At 41.0% G+C, this 20,341-nt stretch overlaps 1 protein-coding gene across 2 annotated transcripts in view; it reads right to left on the minus strand.

Moving 5' to 3' along the window:
• dhx15 (DEAH (Asp-Glu-Ala-His) box helicase 15) overlaps positions 1–16,524 on the minus strand; it is a 60,588-nt gene extending 44,064 nt beyond the window's left edge. The window contains exons 1-5 of one of the 2 annotated variants that reach the window (XM_080451369.1): positions 16,332–16,524; positions 10,771–11,113; positions 6,651–6,844; positions 5,687–5,846; positions 3,328–3,546 (exon numbers count right to left, since the gene is read on the minus strand). In XM_080451369.1, coding sequence (XP_080307495.1) covers positions 3,328–3,546; positions 5,687–5,846; positions 6,651–6,844; positions 10,771–11,113; positions 16,332–16,336 — 921 coding nt within the window. In that variant the 5' untranslated portion in view covers positions 16,337–16,524. Of the gene's footprint in view, positions 1–3,327; positions 3,547–5,686; positions 5,847–6,650; positions 6,845–10,770; positions 11,114–16,105; positions 16,294–16,331 lie in introns of those variants that run through there. The other variant, XM_080451368.1, reaches the window with a different exon arrangement.
• Positions 16,525–20,341: the final 3,817 nt, after the last annotated feature.

A 20,341-nucleotide genomic window follows, 5' to 3' on the forward strand; every position in this document is an offset into this window, starting at 1 on the left:
ACTCCCAGAAGCAAAGAGTTGTGTTAAAATGTTCGCTTTAAAAGAAATATATTCAAAGATTTGCACAAATCTTCGAGATTTTTCAAAAATAGCAGATCTACAAGCTCATAGCGCGGCACTCGGTGCCGCGCTATGAGCTTGTATATCTGCTATTTTTGAATAGCCAAAGTATAAAAGGTTACAATTATTGTGATGCTATATTAACACATTTAGCCGGGGACCCCCTGGAACCCCCTCAAGGACCCCTAGGGGTCCCCGGACCTCACTTTGAGAACCAATGGTATAGAGGGGAGGTAAAGAGCCCTGGCCATCCTTTGCTTTCGTCGGTCATATGTTATTAAACACTTCAGCCCCTATGTACTTTAAGTTTGCCATATGATAAATAGCGGTAAATAGCTGATATGATGCATTGTGAGCTTGTAGATCTGCAATTTTTTGCCATTTTTTTATATTCTTCAAATTTTTGTCTATTATGACATGCCCAAAATATGGATGCCAGGGGGTTAATGTGGTTAAACAGGGGCTGGATGAAAAGGCTGTACCATAGATCCTGCCTCCGGATCATTAGGCCAACATCAAAGTTGCCAGGAGAGTGAAAGGGTTAAGAAACATCTGAGGGCGTGCTGCAGCACCCTTTGAACGCCGTTCTCCCACCGACCAACACCGCATTAACTTAGTTAACCCAATTAGGGCCGTGTTAATGAAGGCTCCATTAACGCCTTAAGACCTGGAACGCATCTGTGTCGATTTTTGATTTGAGCTTAAAAAAAGCATTCTTTTTTTGAGAAATCGTGAAAATGTGTGCAAATCTTGGAATATATATTGTTCTGAAGTGAACGTTTTTAACTCAAATCTTTACTTCTGGGGGGTCCCTGGAACCAAATATTTTGAGATGGGGGTCGGCGGCCAAATACATATCATTCTGGGGGTCCTTGACATGAAAAAGTTTGAGAACCACTGATATAGAAACATAGGTTTTTTTCAGAATACTGTTGGGATTTAGTCAGAAGACATTTGTAGAATCAGCTTCAGGTCTTAATGAATTAACAGCGCTCTCAAACTGCATTGGTATGAAAGCGAACGGATCCACCGCTATTGAGGAGAAAGGAGAGGCAGGTGTATGAAATAAATAATAATAATGAAATAGCACCTGCTTTCTCCACATTCAAAAAAGCTATAGGTGTCCCTGGAAGCACCAGTAACATCTAAAAGAAAAATCAATCACAAGCCATCCAAGGAAAACACTGTCCCTAACTTCATCCCTTTTCGCAGCAGAGAGCCTCCCTGCCATCGATCTTGCATTGGCAAAATGAAAACGTATGTTATACGCACAGAGGCGCAATTGCTGCCGGGACGACATAGGCGGCGCTTTTTGGACGAGTAATTGCTGCTCATGAATAGACAGCCTGTATTGTCTGATAGGGTAGAGCCGCGAGCATGTGGGTTTCCTTTTTACAGATGGCTCGTGTGTGGTTGAATAAAATTAGGAGCCATGTGTGTGGAAAAAAAACATGAGGGAAAACAAATCTAAATATGAAAAGAACAATGCGACAAGTGGGGTAGGTCCTGGGAGCAATAAGGCTCGTGGTATTCACACCAACGTGGGGCTCTTTCTCAACCACAAGCAATCAACCAACCTAAATACCATTTTGTGAGAATGGTGGCGAATGTAATCACACCAACACAGGCACCAATGGGTGTAACAAGCTGTCAGCACCCATGATCAGGTTACCGAAACATTTCTGTACACTGTGTGGGGGTGTGTGTGTGTGTGTGTGTGTGTGTGTGTGTGTGTGTGTGTGTGTGTGTGTGTGTGTGTGTGTGTGTGCGCTCATTTCTGGCTGCCCAGCTGGGACCGAATTCATCATTTTGAGCTTGAACCTCGCCCTCCATTACACACCAGTGGACAACATTTGCAGGAGTTTTGAAAAAATAATAATAAATGACTTAATCTCGGGGACGTGTGTGGAAGGGGATCTGGGTCAGAAAAAAAATAAATCTGGTGGCTTCCAAGCTGGCATGGAAACATGCATTAAACATCTCTATCAACATCGCCATTGTTCATTTATACTCTGCGCGTGTGTGTGTGTGTGTGTGTGTGTGTGTGTGTGTGTGTGTGTGTGTGTGTGTGTGTGTGTGTGTGTGTGTGTGTGTGTGTGTGTGTGTGTGTGTGTGTGTGTGTGTGTGTGTGTGTGAGAGAGAGAGAGAGAGAAAGGAGGAAAGGGTGTGAGAGGGATAGGATTATGTGGCAGGTATGGTAATGAAGACTACTCAGGAGAATTATTAAAAAGTACAACAGAGAACAAACCAATAATACAATGATATAAGAATGACGTCATTCTTCCCTGTGGACCGACACATGGGCACAACCTGGGCCTGGGGTTGAATCCTGCTCTACCTGGAATGCATTCTCTCCTGTACCTCCGCCCTACCTGTCTAAATAAAGGATATGGAAATACAAGATTTAATTTGAGTGTCCACTCACACACACTCGCCTTTGGACCACAAACTTCTAGGTTCGATCCCGGGCACCGCCAACTCAGCGTATGAGTAGCACAGCTTGGCTAACTAAGTTGTGCGTTAAGTATGGCTGATGGTGGCTGTAGCACTCCACCAAAAAATCCATCTCCCAGGGGTGTAGCGCATTGAATGGGTGATATACACTGTCGTGGGGCTGATACCGACAATACACCACTCCGACCTACTTACTTACAGTTATTTAGATGAACCCTAGCATTCCTATTCTGGGCACGGCATAATGGGCATGCATTGGCTATTTTCAGGGAGGAGATTTGGTGTAGAGGGAAAAAAAGGAGGGTGTCAAATATAGAGCCCTGAGGAACCCCAGTCAACGAATCATATGTTTAACCCATTAAGGCCTGAGTCCGATTCTTACAATGTTTTCAGTTTTTTGAGAAAAAGAAAAAAAAATGTTCACGATTTTTCAAAAATAGCAGATCTACAAGCTCATAGCGCGGCGCTATGAGCTTGTATATATATTTTTTAATAGCCGAAGACATCTAATATGACACGGATGCGTTCCAGGTCTAAATGGGTTAAGTGGTTAAAAGATTTTTTTTTCTTAGCATCAATTCACCTAATTATGATTACTTCTACCTTAAACTAAGATCAGCGAAAACACTTTGGTTCCGCCAGTGGCCATCATCATCTCCTGACTCTGCCTCCCGACCAAAGTAACGTCTATGCTGCTTACAGCAGCACTTTTCAAAGAAAGTATAAAGCTCTCCCAGGTGGCGACTACAGGACAACAACGGAGGCCAACGAAAGCACAACCCGACAAAAAAAAACATACATTAAAAACGTTACCTCTTGTCCGGTGAGGAAGAGCAGGAGGTCTCCCTCGTCCTCCTCGCACATGTGGATCTGGATGACGGTGCGTATGGCCGCCTCCAGGTAGTCCCTCTCGGGCTCCGGCGTGTAGAAGATCTCCACGGGGTGCGTTCGCCCGGGGATGGTCAGCAGCGGGCAGCTGTCGAAGTACACCTGAAACTTGCCGGCGTCTAGCGTGGCGCTCATTACAATGACCTGATGGATCAAAGAGGGCGGGGGGGGGGGAGGGGGACATTTATTCTGGTGAGAAAGGGAAAAAATAAAACCTAAAACCACAAACCGGCCAAGGGTAAATGAGGGTGTTATGGGAGTGGGCAGTCGGTCGCGTGAGGAATGAGATGGCATTTGATACGGCTCGGTGGTGGCACTAAAAAAGGGGATGATGAGGGCACATTGGAAGTGGAGACGTCGTGAATGACTGTGCTACCAAGTTTAGAATGGCAAAGTAGGGTAAAAGAAGAAGAACGCGCTGTGCTTGCGAGGAGGAGAGTTTAGAAGAACAAGGGCACTGGAGCAAACTACTGTATCACTTGACATTAAACGTTTAAGTCCTTGACCTATACAGAGCCGTGATAGTCCTTGCAGAAGTCAGGTACACAAGCTACCCTCCCCGCCCGCCCCCACGAGCCCCATTAGGATTGTGATGCGAGATGCTGCATCCCTCATATTTTATCTCTGGACATTTGCACGGACGGGGACAGCGTCTCGACATTTCACTCAACGCTCCGAGAGACATCATAATTGCTCTTAATCAGGGCAAATTAAACATGCAAATTTTGAAAGGGGAATGAGGGCAGGGGGGAGGTATAGGAGAGGAGAGATGGAGAGCGTGTGTGGACAGGAAGATCATTCCCTGTAACCTCAACCTCATTTATCAGTCCCCCCCCCCCCCGAATGACTGTCTAACCTTTTGATTCCACACTGACAAACAACACCGTCATTACCCATCTGCTTTATGAGAGTCGCGGTCAGCACATTCCACCCATAAAAAGCCACGCTTGCCTCCGTCCACCCTGCCACGACACAATTATTACCGCGACCCGTCTGGCTGCCTTAAAATGGCCTGACCCCAGGAGCAAGGATCTACTGCTGTCACTGAAGGGGACTCGCTGTGCCATTTCTGGGGCTGAACAACACCGTTTGTCTTTTCCTCAAACAAACACCCAGCTGTCAGCCACAGAGAGAGAGAGTGTAAGCAAAAGGTGACAGAACGGAAGAATAGGGGAGAGACGGAAGAAGGACAACAGCGTTGTTTGTCAAAAGTTCATGCTAGGGGAAGTAATACTTTTGGGATGGAACGATGTGTTCTGTTGGAATGAACTGGGTTGTGTGAATATGAGAAACACCGCAATGTACTCAATTGCAGGGAGACTTGGATTTGGAGAAACCAGTGGCAAACTAGAGCAGAGTGTCTAGACTATTAAAAAAAAACTTTTAAAAAAAACAGTCAAACTGGGTACTGAAAGTCACATGCACAAAAATGTGTTTTCGTTTTTGCTGAAAATTCATTTTTTCCTTTTTCTCCCAATTTGGTTGAATCAATTGTTGTCGGTAAGTAAATGTGATGTTAGCACAGGTTTCTGTTGTAGACTATTTTTTTTACTTGCCAGAGTCGCATAATGACGTTTACCAGTTCAGTCGATCTACATAAAATCTAAACAGTTTAAAGGTTCTATGTCTATGACATTCATTTTCACTTTTTTTATTTTTTATGTTTTTTTGGGGGGTTTTATGATCTCAATTACACCTAAAAAAATCTAAACTTTGAACATTCAGTGGATTTTCTGTGGTCTGGGGTTTTCTGAATAATTAGGCTGAAAAGTAATCTGTGCTTGGCCCTTAGAGTGTGAAGTCATAGGTCATTAATCCCGCCCACTCTCCTCCTCACCCCTCCCCTCCCCTATCCTTTCCTTTGGGGGGGGGGGGGGTGAAGCAGTGGCGATGATTGACAGGCAAAATCCCTCAACAGCGACACCGCAAGCAAAGATTCCTTTTTTCATTGCAGTTGAAAAGGCTTTAGAAATGTGAGAGAAAAACACCTGCCATGGATCACTGGAGTGGAATTTTTTGTTAAAACTTTTTATACACATTTGAAGGACCATGACAAAGACTTTTAATGTGTGGTAAAACTGAATGACCTTTAAGCTCATACACCGGACAAACCCAAAATCAAACTAGCTCTACTATGATTACAAGGTTTTGAGGGTAACCTCAGTGCTCATACATGCATGCCTAAATAAAGGTTTGAAATGAAATGAAGCACAAATACAGTTTGACTTGACATGACTAAACAAGACACACAAGAACATACAGGACTACAAGTGTCAGGGTTTACCTTGAGATCATTCCTCTGACGGACCACTTCCTTGAGGACACCCATGAGGATGTCGGTGGCGAGCGTGCGCTCGTGGGCCTCGTCCAGGATGATGACGCCGTAGCGCTCAAGCAGGGGGTCGTTCATGGCTTCACGCAGCAACATTCCATCTGTCATGTACCTGGTTGACGGTGCAAAGAGCCAGACCATACGTTTTTCACATAATAATCTTTGCACAAAAATGAGACCGTGGCCCCAACTCTAGAAGTAACTGATAACGATTAAGTAAGTAAGTAAATAACAGTACAAAAAAATTGCAAAAAAATCTGCAAAAAGTTGAAATTTTTCTTTAACTCTCTCAGTGCCAAGCCCCGAGTTATCCCGAGTTTTTTCTGAATGCCCTCAGTGCCAGAACGAGAAAGTTTAAAAAAAAAAATGTTGGGAAAAAAATGTTCAGAACCCAAGATATCATTATCTGAAGAATTGCAGCTCCATCCACTCTTTGTTTAACTTATAACTGAAGAAGGCTGTATCTCGCTTCCTAAGCACTTTTATTTTACTTTGAAAAAGAAAAATTTGCTGGCAGTTTAGAGAACATATTTTTTTATTTCATTGGCACAGAGAGTTAATGTCGTATTTTGTGCTTTGTTTGCGTTCCTTCATGTGTTAAAAGAGTGACTTTGAGAGCGGTTTCACTGTGCAATGTAAGTCAATGAGGAGACTATTATTGGAAAACACATTTCTAATCAATGTAATCAAGATATCTCGCCAATATTTCAACTTTCAAAAATAGCGAAAATAGCAGATCTGCATGATCATCATGCATCGCACCGCACTGCATTGTGAGCTTGTAGATGTGCCATTTCTGAAATTATCGTCACAATATTGAAATAAGAGGTATTTGGCCAAAATATTCGGATATTTGATTTTGTCCACATCACCCAGCCCTAGTTTGAGACAACAGGAAGTCCCCTTCTCTCCTTACTTGAGGATGGTCTTTGCTGAGCTGCAGTCCTCGAACCTGATGGAGTAGCCCACCTCTTGGCCCAGCATGATGTCCATCTCATCGGCCACCCTTTGGGCCACACTCATGGCCGCCACTCTCCTGGGTTGGGTACAGGCCACGGCTCTCTTGGGACCCGGAATGGCCTTCTGCATGTCCACGCACCACTGGGGGATCTGAAGAAGCAGATACAGACGGTGGTATATATCAGAGAACAGCAATATATGGTGATGTTATGGTCTGTGACCGTCTAAGACAGTGGTTCTCAACCTTTTCATGCCGCGACCCCCCCAAAACAGTCATATTTGAACTGGGGACCCCCCCCCACCCTGATAAGCACTTGGAATGTAGGAGTTGAGGCATTCAATTTAGTTTGACTCCGTTCCACCGATAAATATTGTGAAAATAGCAGATCTACAAGCTCACAACGCCTCGCAAAGCGAGGCGTTGTGAGCTTGTAGATCGTCTATTTTCAGAATTTTTGCCTCTTTCATTAACCATTTGACAATTTGGCCAGTGTAGTTTGTTGATTACTTTTGATGCAGTAATGGTCTTTTTCGAGGTAGTAAAACATTCTTAATAGTCATAATAATTAATAATAATTGTCATCTGGGGACCCCTCCCCAAAATCATGTGGAGACCCCACCTGAGGGTCCCGAGTCCCGACCCACAGGTACTTCACACAGAGTGTGATTTTTACTTTTGAATTGCCTATTCAAAACATGTTCAAAATGAAAAACTACAGTAGCTATTGTTTTCCAAACGGGAAAGGAAACTGTGTGTACAGGAGTTTCATTTCCTCAAGTTGCGTGCTCTCGTCTCTCTCTATACCGCTAATGAATAAAGGCTTGAAAATGCCCTGCGATTTTTTTTCATAAAGAACACGGAAAGATGCTAAATGTATGCAGCGTAAAGCTTGTATATGTGATAGCAATATTTCCCATTTAATAAAACATTTATGAAGACATCACCCCACCCAGTGAGTCTGATGACAGCACAAGGAGGAGTTGGGTAAGAGAGAGCACTTCCTTCTCCCCGTAGCATTTAAACAGCATTTCCATGCAGATTAACCCTTTAAGACCGGGAACTCATCCGTGAGTCATTTTATAGATTTCTTTGGGCTATTCAAAAATAGCAGATCTACAAGCTCATCGCGCTATGAGCTTGTAGATCTGCAATTTTTTGAAAAATCGTGAAAGTGCGTGCAAATCTTTGAATATATATATATTTAAAGCGAGCATTTGTAACTCAAATCTTTGCTTCTGGGGGATTCTACAAATGTCTTCAAAATTCTAACAGTTTTTTTAAACGTATGTTGCTATAATCAGTGGTTCTCAAACTCTTATGTCAAGGACCCCCAAAATGATATGTATTTGGCTGCGGACCCCTCCATCTCAAAATATTTTGTTCCAAGGACTCCCACCAGAAGCAAAGATTTGAGTTAAAAAACATTTTTCAAAAAATATATATACTCAAAGATTAGCACCAAATTTCAAGATTTTTCAAAAAATAGCAGATCTACAAGCTCATGAGCTTGTAGATCTGCTAATTTTTTTAACAGCCCAAAGAAATCTATAAAATGACACGGATGCGTTCCCGGTCTTAATGGGTTAAGAGTTCAAACAGATCAAAGTCCATAAGTAACGCATTGGGGGGTCTATAGTGAAACATATGCATCCATATGCAGTAGTGGAGAATATTGGATCTCAGCATCCTACACTTGCAGAATACAGAGTGGTTCACAAACCTATTCCTAATAGATCCTGTCCATTGCAGTTGTTACATAGGACTTTGAAATCACATTGCACTTCAAAATGATTCTGACAAAAACTACAAACCCCAAATATGCTACTTCCAACAGCATATGAGTGGATAACAACAACACAGTTTACTTGCCAATTGCAAAGCAAACATCCATTTACAGTCACATCTGCGCGATTTCTTTATTTCCACCTGACATCACACACAGTAGGGGTCCCTTCTTGACAGTTAAAAAGCAGATGCAGGCCTGATTAGGTCTAAAGTTAAGGGAAAAAAATCTTGTTTCCAGGCTATTAGGCTCGGGTTATGGTTCACTGCCAGTAGTACGAGGCAAACATAACCAAGTCTTTGGAATGTCAACCCATCAGGAGGAAAACACGCAAAATGAAACTAAAACACCAGATGTAAGCGAGGGTAGGGAGAGAGGAACATTTCACATTAATTCGTGTATTTTCCTCAGGGCCTTGTTTATTAGCCTAAAGACAACAATAAGTACTCCAGCTTGAACTCCAAAACAAGACTTTTAACCCATTAAAACCGGGAAAGCAACGGTGTCATTTTAGATTTTTGCTATATATATATATATATATATATATATTAGACCTGGGACTCGATTAAAAAGAATTATCTAATTAATTAGAGACTTTGTAATTAATTAATCGCAATTAATCGCATTTTAATCGCATATCAATACTTGACCTGAGAACAGTGAAAATCATTTTTTTCAAATGGATTTTGGCATACATCTTTAAGTACATGTACTCAAGAACTGTACTTAAGTACAATTTTGAGGTACTTGATTTGCACTTGACTCGAGTATTTCCAATTTGTAATACTTTTACTTCTACTCCACTATATCTCAGAGGCAAATATTGTACTTTTACGCCACTACAATTATTTGAAAACTTTATTTACTTTGTAGATTTTGATTATTACAAGTAAGACGTGCGAACGCTGGAATCGAACGCAGCTCGAAAATATTGTGTATTTACGGACTTGTAATCCGTGTTATTTCACCGTGATGGGGAGAGAACATTGACTGTGTGTGTGTGTGTGTGTGTGTCAGGCTGGTGTGCATTGTCTAAATTCCTGCACTCTGGCGCACTCTGGAGGCTGCTTACAGGCAGTGCACGCATGTGAGTCACATGGGGGAGCGAGCCAATGAGAGCATGAACACAGACAGAATCACAGACAGACAGACAGACACAACCTGAGCAGGGTTACATAGTAAGCTCCACTTGGTCGGCTTCACCGCGCCTCCTTCCACGTTCGCAATTACAAAACAATACAGTAGCCACTTAAGCCCTATATTGGCCATTTGAAAATAGCAGATCTACAAGCGCAACGCATTGTGAGCTTGTAGATCTTTTCCACCACATTTGCCCAGCCATCATTATCAAGCAGGCTATGCAGGCGTGTCTTCATTCATGTTTTAATGCACTGTGCTGGCTGCAGTTTACTTTGTTGTTGTCTGAGAAGTGAGAACGCTTAACTCTATGTGAGAGCGACGTCGGTTGGTGCGCTGGTACGATCGGTCCGTCTGAAACTCATCCAGTGAGAAACGTTCCGCGGTGCAAAAACGGGTGCGATTAAAATATATTTTTTTCTGTAATAATAGTTTTTCAGAAAACACTTAGGATTTAGAACAGTGGTTTAGAGCAGTGGTTCTAAAAAAAATAGATATACAAGCTCACAGCGCGTCACTTTGTGCCGCACTGCAATTTATTTTTTTACATTTTGAAAAATCTTGAAAGTGTTTGAATTTCATAATTTTGAATTGTTTGACACAAATCTTCTCTTCTGGGGGTCCCTGGCACAGTCCGTCCTCATTTTGGGGGGTCCTTGACATGTGAAAGTTTGAGAACTACTGATTTGGAAGGCATTTTGTAGAGTCGGCCTCAGGTTAATAATTTATTCATTTAACCCATTAAGACCTGGAACGGATCTGTGTCACTTCTTGATTTGAGCTAAAATAACCTTATTTTACACTTTGGCTATTCAAAAATAGCAGATATACAAGCTCATAGCACGGCACAGAGTGCCGCGCTATGAGCTTGTAGATCTGTTATTTTTGAAAAATCGTGAAAATGCGTGAAAATCTTTGACTATGTATTGTTTAAAGCGAACATTTTTTACTCAAATCTTTGCTTCTGGGGGTCCCTGGAACAAAACATTTTGAGATGGAGGTCGGCAGCCAAATAATTTTTTTTAGGGTCCTTGACATGAAAGAGTTTGAGCACCACTGATATAGAAATAATTTAGAAAGAAGAATTTGTCAGGTCTCAATGGGTTAAGTGCATCATCAAACCCCAGCCCTCCCCCTTTGTCTTTTTTCTCCTACCTGCGTGGTCTTCCCGGAGCCCGTCTCGCCCACCAGCACGAAGCTCTGGTTGCGTGCCAGGATCTCGTTGAAGGTCTCTTTGTACTCCCAGACGGGCAGCATCAGCCTCTTCTTGAGGATCTCGTAGTAGCGCGGCGTGTGCGGCAGGTTGGTGAAGGGGTTGATCTGCTGCTGCATGGCGGTCTGCTTCAGGAAGCCCGTTCCGACGGTCGAGTTGAGGGGCGTGTTGAGGGGCATCGTGCTAGGCATCTTTATGGTCCTTTCTCTGTCCCTGTCGCGGTCTCTGTCTCGGTCCCTGTCCCTCGGCCGCTCGTCGCGCTCCCGGTCCCTGTCGCGGTCACGCCTGCAATGGCAAATGCACGCTGGGTTAGGCCACTTGAGACTAAGGCAGAACAATGAATCGAGGAAAATGCTGCGTAAAATCGTTATTTGCATAAGAGGGGATATTTTAGCCCATTGACCGAAAGCTGCCACTCAAAATAAAATGGAAAAATGAAAAGAAAATAGAAAGAAAATAGGAAAGACATCTTTTTTTTAAGAGTCGACTTTATTTTCCATGTTCGACTCTCGTGCTATCGAACGAAGCTTCAAATATTCGAACAAATTTTGGGTCAGCCCTAATATATCCTATTCCTACCTTCCAGAGAGCCATTAGTTTCCAATCATTTCAGTACACAGTATGAAAATCAACTTGTAGAATTCCTGAAACTTTCTTAAAATAGAGTGAACTTGGTTAAATTCACCTTTATTATTAGTCCGTTTAGCTTACATTAGTGTTGCATTTCTAATGCAGTTGAAGGTAGGTACAGATTAATTTGAAAAGTCTAGCCAAAAATAGTCCCAGGAAAACATTGCTTTATGAATGAAATTCCAAAGTCCAAGACTTCATCAAGGCGACAGGGAACATTAGCCGGGGAAGCAGATACTTTTATCTGTGCTTTTTCACCTGAACCTTTTAATGGAAAACATTTAAGGAAGAATAGGGGACAAAATAGGGAAATAAAAAAAAACGAGCTGTGCTTTGGAAACAGGAAGTGGTCAAAAGAAAGGCATAAAAAAAAAAAACACTGCAGACTGCACCCAAATGTTAGGCCATGTCAATTCCTTGTCTTCAAATCAAACAGAAAAGGTTACTGCACATCCCCTTATTCATGCTGGAAAAGCCAGAGCCTAATCAAGTGTAGCGTACAAAGGTCAAGACAAAATTAATTGTCTACAATGCAAATCATGTACAAAGAACACTTCTTATTCTCAGTCTAATAAGAAAGCAGTTCTCTCTGTCTCAGAATCAGGCCTCTAATCAATGATGTTATCTGACACTGCTGTATCAATAACAACTGGAAGACAAAGCTTCATTTTACATCAACTGTCTCTGATCTGAACCATAAATATCTCTCTCTGAGGGCGCTGTCATGACATCATGACTTCACAGTTTCACATATTTTTCGCAGGTGTTGAATAAAAAAACAACAGCAAGGGTGACAGCATGAAAGCCATGCATTTTGACTGATACTGTTAACTGTAAGTGTCCCAAGAAGTCTACACCAGACAGTGCATAGGGAAACATGTGCACTGTAGGCTAAGAGACTACAACTTCGACACCAAGTCTAGTCCTAGTTTATGCGAAAACGTACAATCAATAAATGTGACATCTGAGCCTGGATATTGAACTGGCAGCATTGTTCCTACAATGCACTGCAACCTAAATTCAGGTGTAGCCATAGGACTAAGTGCACTTTCATATCTATTGGAATGCAACATGTTTAGGGCACAGATTGGTTAGAGATAGTTTAGGTTAGGGATAGGGTTAAATGGTTGTTTAGAGAAGGTTTAGGATTTGTTTAGGTATGGGTTTGGCGTTAAGGTCAGGTAATTGCATAGGTTCAGAGGACACGACCAAAGATGGTTCATTTTTAGGAAGATCCTTCATCCCAATAGGAGCCACTAGCGCAGAAATGGTACACAAATCCTACAAACGGTCTCCTAAGTGGGCGCTGGCGTCTGACGGACATTCTCGCGGACGTCTTGTGTTTACTGGTGCTAGATACCGCAAGAGTGTGTTGCTGGGACAGAGAAAGGTTGATAATATTTTTTCTCCTGATTTGTCTCTCTGAAAAAAAGCCATTTTGAAAATCTTGGGAATAGTGTGTGGCTTGTAACGATCGGGTCCAATATTTAGTTCAGTGACCATGGAGCTATGGAATGGTTCATAAGCTGTGTTCACGTTCACTCTTCCATTGGAATTAATAGGCTCCAACCTGCTTCCGGTCTCCTAAAAAGGCGTTCACCTAACCGGAGATGGCAAGTCTTGACATTTTTGTCTTGGACACGACTTTGACATGCCCTGTGCCATGGGAATAGCAGATATCAAAGGCTGTATTGTACTGTCACATTATATTTGGCATAATGTGTAACCAGTTAAAGGTTTGACAGTCAAAACGAGTAGTAGTAGTAGTAGTAGTAGATTTTATTTGGTCTGTAAGGCAGTTATATACATACACTTTTCTTTTCACTCTCTTTTTTTTTCCCATCAATAATAATTACAATAATCGTAGTAATAAATAATAAATAATAATGATGGTAATACACAGACCAAAAGGTGTAGGCTGAAGCCTAAGCTTATTATGCCTACCCTTTGCACATGTTAATAAACATCATGCTTAAAGGAGATACTAGCATACTGGAGTAATACAAACACAAAACAACCAAAACAAAACAAAGATCAAAACATACAAGATGTTTTGACAGAAACGAGTACAAAAAAATAAATAATCAAAGTACAATCGCTTGAATTTGCAAACAATAAGAAAGAGAAGAAAGCAATGAAAGGTGCAAGAAGTTTTTTTTTTTTTCTTTTCCTTTTTTTTTGTGTCACCTGATGTCTTTTTTTATAGGACACGTATATATATATATATATATATATATATATACATACACATACATATATATATACACATTCACATATATATATATACATATTACGATTATACTACACCTAGATCCTCATTTTGTATATACAAATTAGAATATACTTCACTCTAAGGTTCTATATTTATGTATTACTTTTGATTTGTACATCTTTTTAAATTTATATATAGAGCTACAGTTTTTTAAATCGTCATCTAAACTATTCCATAACTTTACCCCTATTACCGATACACAGCTGTTTTTGTTATTTATTCTTGCGTTATTTTGTTTGAAAATGGCAGTTCCTCTGAGCTCATACTGGCTCTCTCTGGGGTGAAACAGTTCCTGGACACAGGTAGGGAGCATATGATTGTGTGCCTTGTACATTATGATTGCGGTACTCAAGTCAACTAGATCCTGTAGTTTTAAAGTTTGAAAATCAATGAATAATGGATTTGTTGGGGCAAAGTAGTCTGATTTGCTTACAATTCTTAAGGCCTTTTTTTGAAGTAAAACTAATGATTTAATAACCGTTTTGTAGTTGTTCCCCCACACTTCCACACAATAACTCATGTATGGGAGTACGAGGGAACAGTACAATAAGTACAGTGACTTTTGGTTTAGTATTGGTTTCATTCTGTACATTACTGCAATGGTCTTAGATATTTTGGTCCTTAGGTTATTAATATGCGTTTTCCAATTTACTTTACTATCTATCGTAATACCCAAAAACTTAGTTTCAAATACGCGTTCTATTTCTACGTTATTAATCGTTATTTTAGCCCCTTTGGTAATTGGTCTATTACCAAAGATGAAGCGAAAAGAAGAGGAGGAGAAAAACAAGGAACAAGACACTGACGCCGATGCTGACGCAGACGCCGAAGAGGGTGAGGAGGAAGAGGATGAAGATGAGGAGGAGGAAGACGAAGAGGAGGAGCCTGCAGAAACTGGAGAAGAAGATGATGCTAAACTTTACAAAAAAGTACAATCACTCAACTCTTGCCTCTGATGGTGTGCAATATAGAAAAACAATGAAATATAGATTAGATTTTGGCAGAATTTTGTTTGCCACTTTAAAAACACAGCAGTTTTTTCACCGGTAAATGATGTTGAGATTTTGTTAAAGAACTTGAATAACAGCAGAGACAGATGGAGGAAAGTAACTACTCAAGTACTGTACTTTCGGAGGTATTTTTTACTTGGAGTATTTACAGTTTTCAATACTTTTACTTCTACTGCATTACATCTCAGAGGCAAATATTGTACTTTTACTCCACTACAATATTTGAAAACTTTAGTTACTAGTTACTTTGTAAAACATATATTAACCTTTTCAGACCTAAATATACACTTTGCCCATTTGAAAATAGCAGATCTACAAGCTCACAACGCATCGCAAATCTGCTATTTTCAAAGGATTTTATATATTTGGAAACTTGTGAAATGGGATATTGTGCATAATGAGTATTTTTACTTTTAAGTATATCTTGATGTCAATACTTTTACTCAAGTACATTTTGAATACTGGTACTTTTACTTTAACAGAGTATTTATACATATATTGCCGAGTACATTTTCCACCACTGACAGTGACAGATACCGACCCACAGCCGTTAAAGTAAATGTGTTGGCATCGTTATCCCCATATTTGCAGAGCCATGATAACAGGGAACGCTTAGCCGTGTGGCTAACACGTGTAGGCCACACTAGCATGCTAAATCCATTCAAAACACGTGCACCAATGTTCAAAAAACTAAACAACCGCTTAAGTGCTGTGTTTGTTTTTAAATTAGTGTGGTTGTTTACATTCCACACAGTGTGTGTGTGCCTTGTCAGATGTCGCTCACTAACAGACAAGTCGCACACACACACACACACACACACACACACACACACACTGTGGAAGTAGCACGTTAGCCGCAGCTGGCCTAGCATGGTGGTCAATTGCCGTAGAAACACTAACTAGGGGCTACATTACTACAACAAACACTAGTGGTGTCTTTTGTATTAGTGTGGTTATTGTTTACATTCCATATTGTGTGTGTGTGACTTGTCAGTTGTCACTCACAAGACACAGACACTAGACACACACACTGTGGAAATAGAGTGACTAGCACGTTAGCCGCCGCTAGCATAGCATGGTGGGTAACCTCGCTTCACCAGGCTTTTCCTCAGCACCCGCGGGAAGCCTGGTTTCTATTGAGAATCAACCAGTGTGATCCGGTCTAGAGCCCGCCTACTGTATCCGGTCTTGTTTCACGTACACACACATGCAAGAAACCGTTTCCGTATCCGGTATAGACCCAAACCGGATCAGCAACATGTTGAAGCAACTTAAGATCCCGGTCTAGCATGGACGGCTATTGCCGTAAAAACGCCGACATGCGGGGCTACATTACCACAACAAACCCTCCAGAGCTTTACATACCCGTCAGAGGACGATTTCTTTTTACCCGCCGCGTGATCGTCGCCCAGATCTAACCGATGTCGCTTGTTCATGTTCACCCGACTCTATTTAAGTACTAAAACAACAATAAACAGGCTGGTTGTGTGTGAATGAACAATAACCATGCAGTCTTTTTACTCTCTCATCAACAACGCGCTAAAAAACACACCCGGCAAAATGGCGACCGGAAGCCCTTCGATTCTCTTACCTCATCGTTATTATTGTTAACCTTTCTTGTTGCTATAAAACGACAGAGAGGAGAAAGTTGTGGTGATGATGTCGCGCACGGTGCGTGAGAACGGTCTCTTTGTTATTGATGTGTGCGGCACATCATCCTGATGATCCGTGGTCCTTCCTAAAAGCACGGACTGGGATGATGCTGCTGCTGCTAGTGATGATGATGATGATGCAGGCGGTCTCCCTGTCGGGGGGGGGGGGGTGTGATGATGATCATAATCAACATGCACAGACATATGCCTGCAGTGGTGGAAAAAAAGTCAGACACTCATATGTTTTACAATTACTTAAGTAAAAGTATCAATACTAATAGAAATACTCTGTTACAAGTAAAAGTCCGGAATTCAACAAAAGTATTGGCATCAAAATGTAGCCTACTTTAAAAGTACCAAAAGTAGAAAGTATTCATTATCAGGGAACTGTCTTTATGCCTACCTCTGGAAAAAATCACTTATATACTTATAGGGACAAAGATGTGAGGTGTGGGGTCGTTTTATACAGTACATGGAAAACAATAATCTGCCACATTTAATGGAAGAATCTGGAGAGGAGTAGTGCTGATGTCAATGTGTGTTTTACTTTTGTTTTTCTTTTTTCATTGATTGTCTTGTAATGTTTTAATGTAATTGTCCATTTTGTTTTCTGTTTTGTTTGTAATATAATGTTGAAATATTTAGTGAAAAGAAAGGAAAAAGAAATAAACATATTGTTGAAAAAAAAAGAAAGTATTCATTATGCAGAAGGTCCCCATTTGCAAGTTTTCAAATGTTTTACAATCTTTTGAAAATAGCAGATCTACATGCTCGCGAGCTTGTAGATCGGCTATTTTCAAATGGCCGAAATGTATAGGGCTGAAGTGGTTAATGCATGTTTCGTAATAATAATACGAATCTACAAAGTAACTAGTAACTAAAGTTTGGAGTTAAATTATAATATTGACCTCTGAGATGTAGTGGAGTAAAAGAAGTAAAAGTATTTGAAATCGGAAATCAAGTAAAGTACACGTGCACATGTCTGTGGTGCCTAGCCCCCTACAGTTGGATGCTTCAGTTTCACTGCAGTAGGATGCATGTGTTGTGTGTTGCTTCTACAGACAACATGTGGTCTTGGAAGTGTATGTGTATGTGTATGTGTATGTGTATGTGTATGTGTATGTGTATGTGTATGTGTATGTGTATGTGTATGTGTATGTGTATGTGTATGTGTAAGTTGTTGTCTCTTGTTTTATTTTTGTATTGTTTTATTGGATCTTGTTTAGTCAATACACTTATTTGTTTTAGCTTGTGCTCATTTGATTTTGCTATTTTGTCTCATCTGGTTAAGAAAGTAGGTAGCTGATATATTGCACTTTTACCTTAGCGCTAGGTATACTCTTGGTTGCTTGTTTATGCAGGAAATGCACTTAAGACTTCTGGTGATTAGTAGTTTCGTTCCCTACCTATGTTGAATGCACTTATTGTAAGTTGCTTTGGATAAAAGCGTCTGCTAAATGACTGTAATGTAATGTAATGTAATGTATGTGTGTATGTGTATGTGTACAACATGAACATACACATAAATATCATTGTGGCAGAAAAACTAAAACAAGACTTGCCAGAGATGTAATCAAGCAACATAACAATCACCAATCAAAAACAAAAACAAATAGCATGCTTATGAATAGTAGTCTATACTATTTGTATCAATATTCCACAAATGTATGTGGGACCATATAACTTGCATTTTAGTTGTGGTATTTATGTGCATGGCATAATAGCAGTCATTGATAGTAGGCTACGCATCATCATAGTGTTCAGCTAAAAACATCTGAAAATGTTCAAAGGTAGGCCTGGCCATAAACAGAAGATTATGGGCACCTCAATGTTACATTGGGTATTTATTTCCAAAATAGTAATTTGACAATAATTTGAACATGCTTGAACATTTGACATTTAAGGCCTTATATTTCTACACTTGCTTCAACTCCCTGCAAAACCTGTGGATAGCCAGTCATTATGGGTAGGTATTAACAAGAAATTGAAGGGTACGTACATTTAGGGCTGTTAATGATGTACCGGTCCGTGCATGTTTAAATCATGTGTACTTACATTACTTCAGACTATTTTCCAAATTCTTTATTAAAATGTTTTATATTTTGGGGAAAAAATGACATTTTGAGGTGACCCACAATGTTTAGGTGCCCACTCTTCCTGTTTCCGGCCTGGTCTACCGAATACCAGAGAAAATATACGGTTGCAAGTGATGATTCAAGGCTGTTAGAAGCCCCTTTTCAGCCTCTACGATTATAAGGTGATGAATAATCTGTCACTGAAGACAATCATTGCCATTGACACAGGTAATTACACAGCCTGGACATTGCTAACAAGCTGCGTAATGGCAAAGGGCTCATTGCTTATATAGCTAGGGATTGATGGTGATGGCGAAGGAGAAGTCAGCGGTACAACAAAGCCATATTAATGCTCTGATATTCAAAGATAATTTAAAATACCAGCCTTTTTTTCTATCTGTCTCTCTTTCACACGCTATTAAATAACAGTCCAATTGTGTGTGAAATAGCTCTGCCAAACAGTGTTGCGGTAAGGAATGTGCAGTTAGATTGTTGCACATGCTGGGAACTGGAACTTGATTTCTAGTTTCAAATGAGCAGAAGTTAGAAGACTGCACTATAACACTGTAATTCTCATTATAGAGAATGATATTAAGTGGAAGCTGTGTTTTGCTGTCCATACATGCCCCCTTCATTGGGTCATTGAGTTTTGTACACTAGAGGAGGAATGTGATGAATGAAAATAAGTTAATTTGATAACATTGTGAATCGGCGTCTGATGGAACAGAAATAGATAATGATGTTAGAATACAATAATGTCTGGTATCATACAGTAATTATGTATGAGACAAAGCCAAAAAGTAATGTTATATGCAAACAACGGTGTGTTGCATAACTCTGGGATTCTCAACCTTTTTTTGTTTTACTTTCAAAGACCACCAGTTTGAAATGCACTATAGGACCCCCATTTCATACTTTGGGGGTATCATATTTTCTTTTTCTCTGGTAGACTGGGATCTCAAATCTACACTTTAAAATCCTCAGTGTTCATTTAATAGTGTAAATGGAACCAAATATCATTTATTTTATTTAAAATATTTAAATTGTGTGGATGTGGGGGGGGGGGGGGGGTAGAAAAAGAGAGAGCAATGGTGGTGCAGTCGGTAGCGCTGTCGCCTCACAGCTAGAAGGTCCTGGGTTCGATTCCGGCCCGGGGATGCTGTGGGCGCTGGGGCCGTGTCCTCTCCTCAGCGTCATCAGTGCCCATACCCTATAGGTGGGGTTGGCGAAAGGGCCTACTCTGTGTGGAGTTTGCATGCTCTCCCCGTGTCCCCTAGGGTAGGTACCCTCACATAAAACATGCAGTAATCCTGGTCTCTATACTGCCTCCCCCTGGTCAGCCGGGGCGCCTGATGGAGGGGAAAGGAACTGGTTGGAATAACGTGTTTCTTCCACATGCTACCTCCTACCGGGAAACTCCCCCCTGTCAGGTGATAAGCAGCGGACTGCTAGCTCCTCATGCATTGAAGGAAGCATGAGCTCAGTTCTGGGCTCTCCCCAGGCTGGCAGAAAGAGAGTAGCGCCAAGGATTACATAGGCAATTGGCACAGGGTGAAAAAATGGATTACAAAATATATATATATAAAAAAGAGAGAGAGAGCATGTGTTATGGGCCAACTGCCTTCACTTTTGAAAAGAACAGCAGACTTGCATATCTATGAGCTATTTTCACTTAATTACTCTATGAACTCTATGCCTCTTGCTTTTTTTCTTCTAATGCTTTTTGTTTCTATCTCCGAGACCCCCCCCCACACAATCGCTTGTTCTCTCTCGCTCTCTCTCTCTCTTTCTGTCTGACTGATATAATCTCATTTACCTCTCTCTCTCTCTCACACACGCACGCACGCACGCACGCGCGCACACACACACACACA

Source organism: Gymnoscopelus braueri (assembly GCF_963280865.1).
Source record: "Gymnoscopelus braueri genome assembly, chromosome: 15".
Taxonomy (NCBI): domain Eukaryota; kingdom Metazoa; phylum Chordata; class Actinopteri; order Myctophiformes; family Myctophidae; genus Gymnoscopelus; species Gymnoscopelus braueri.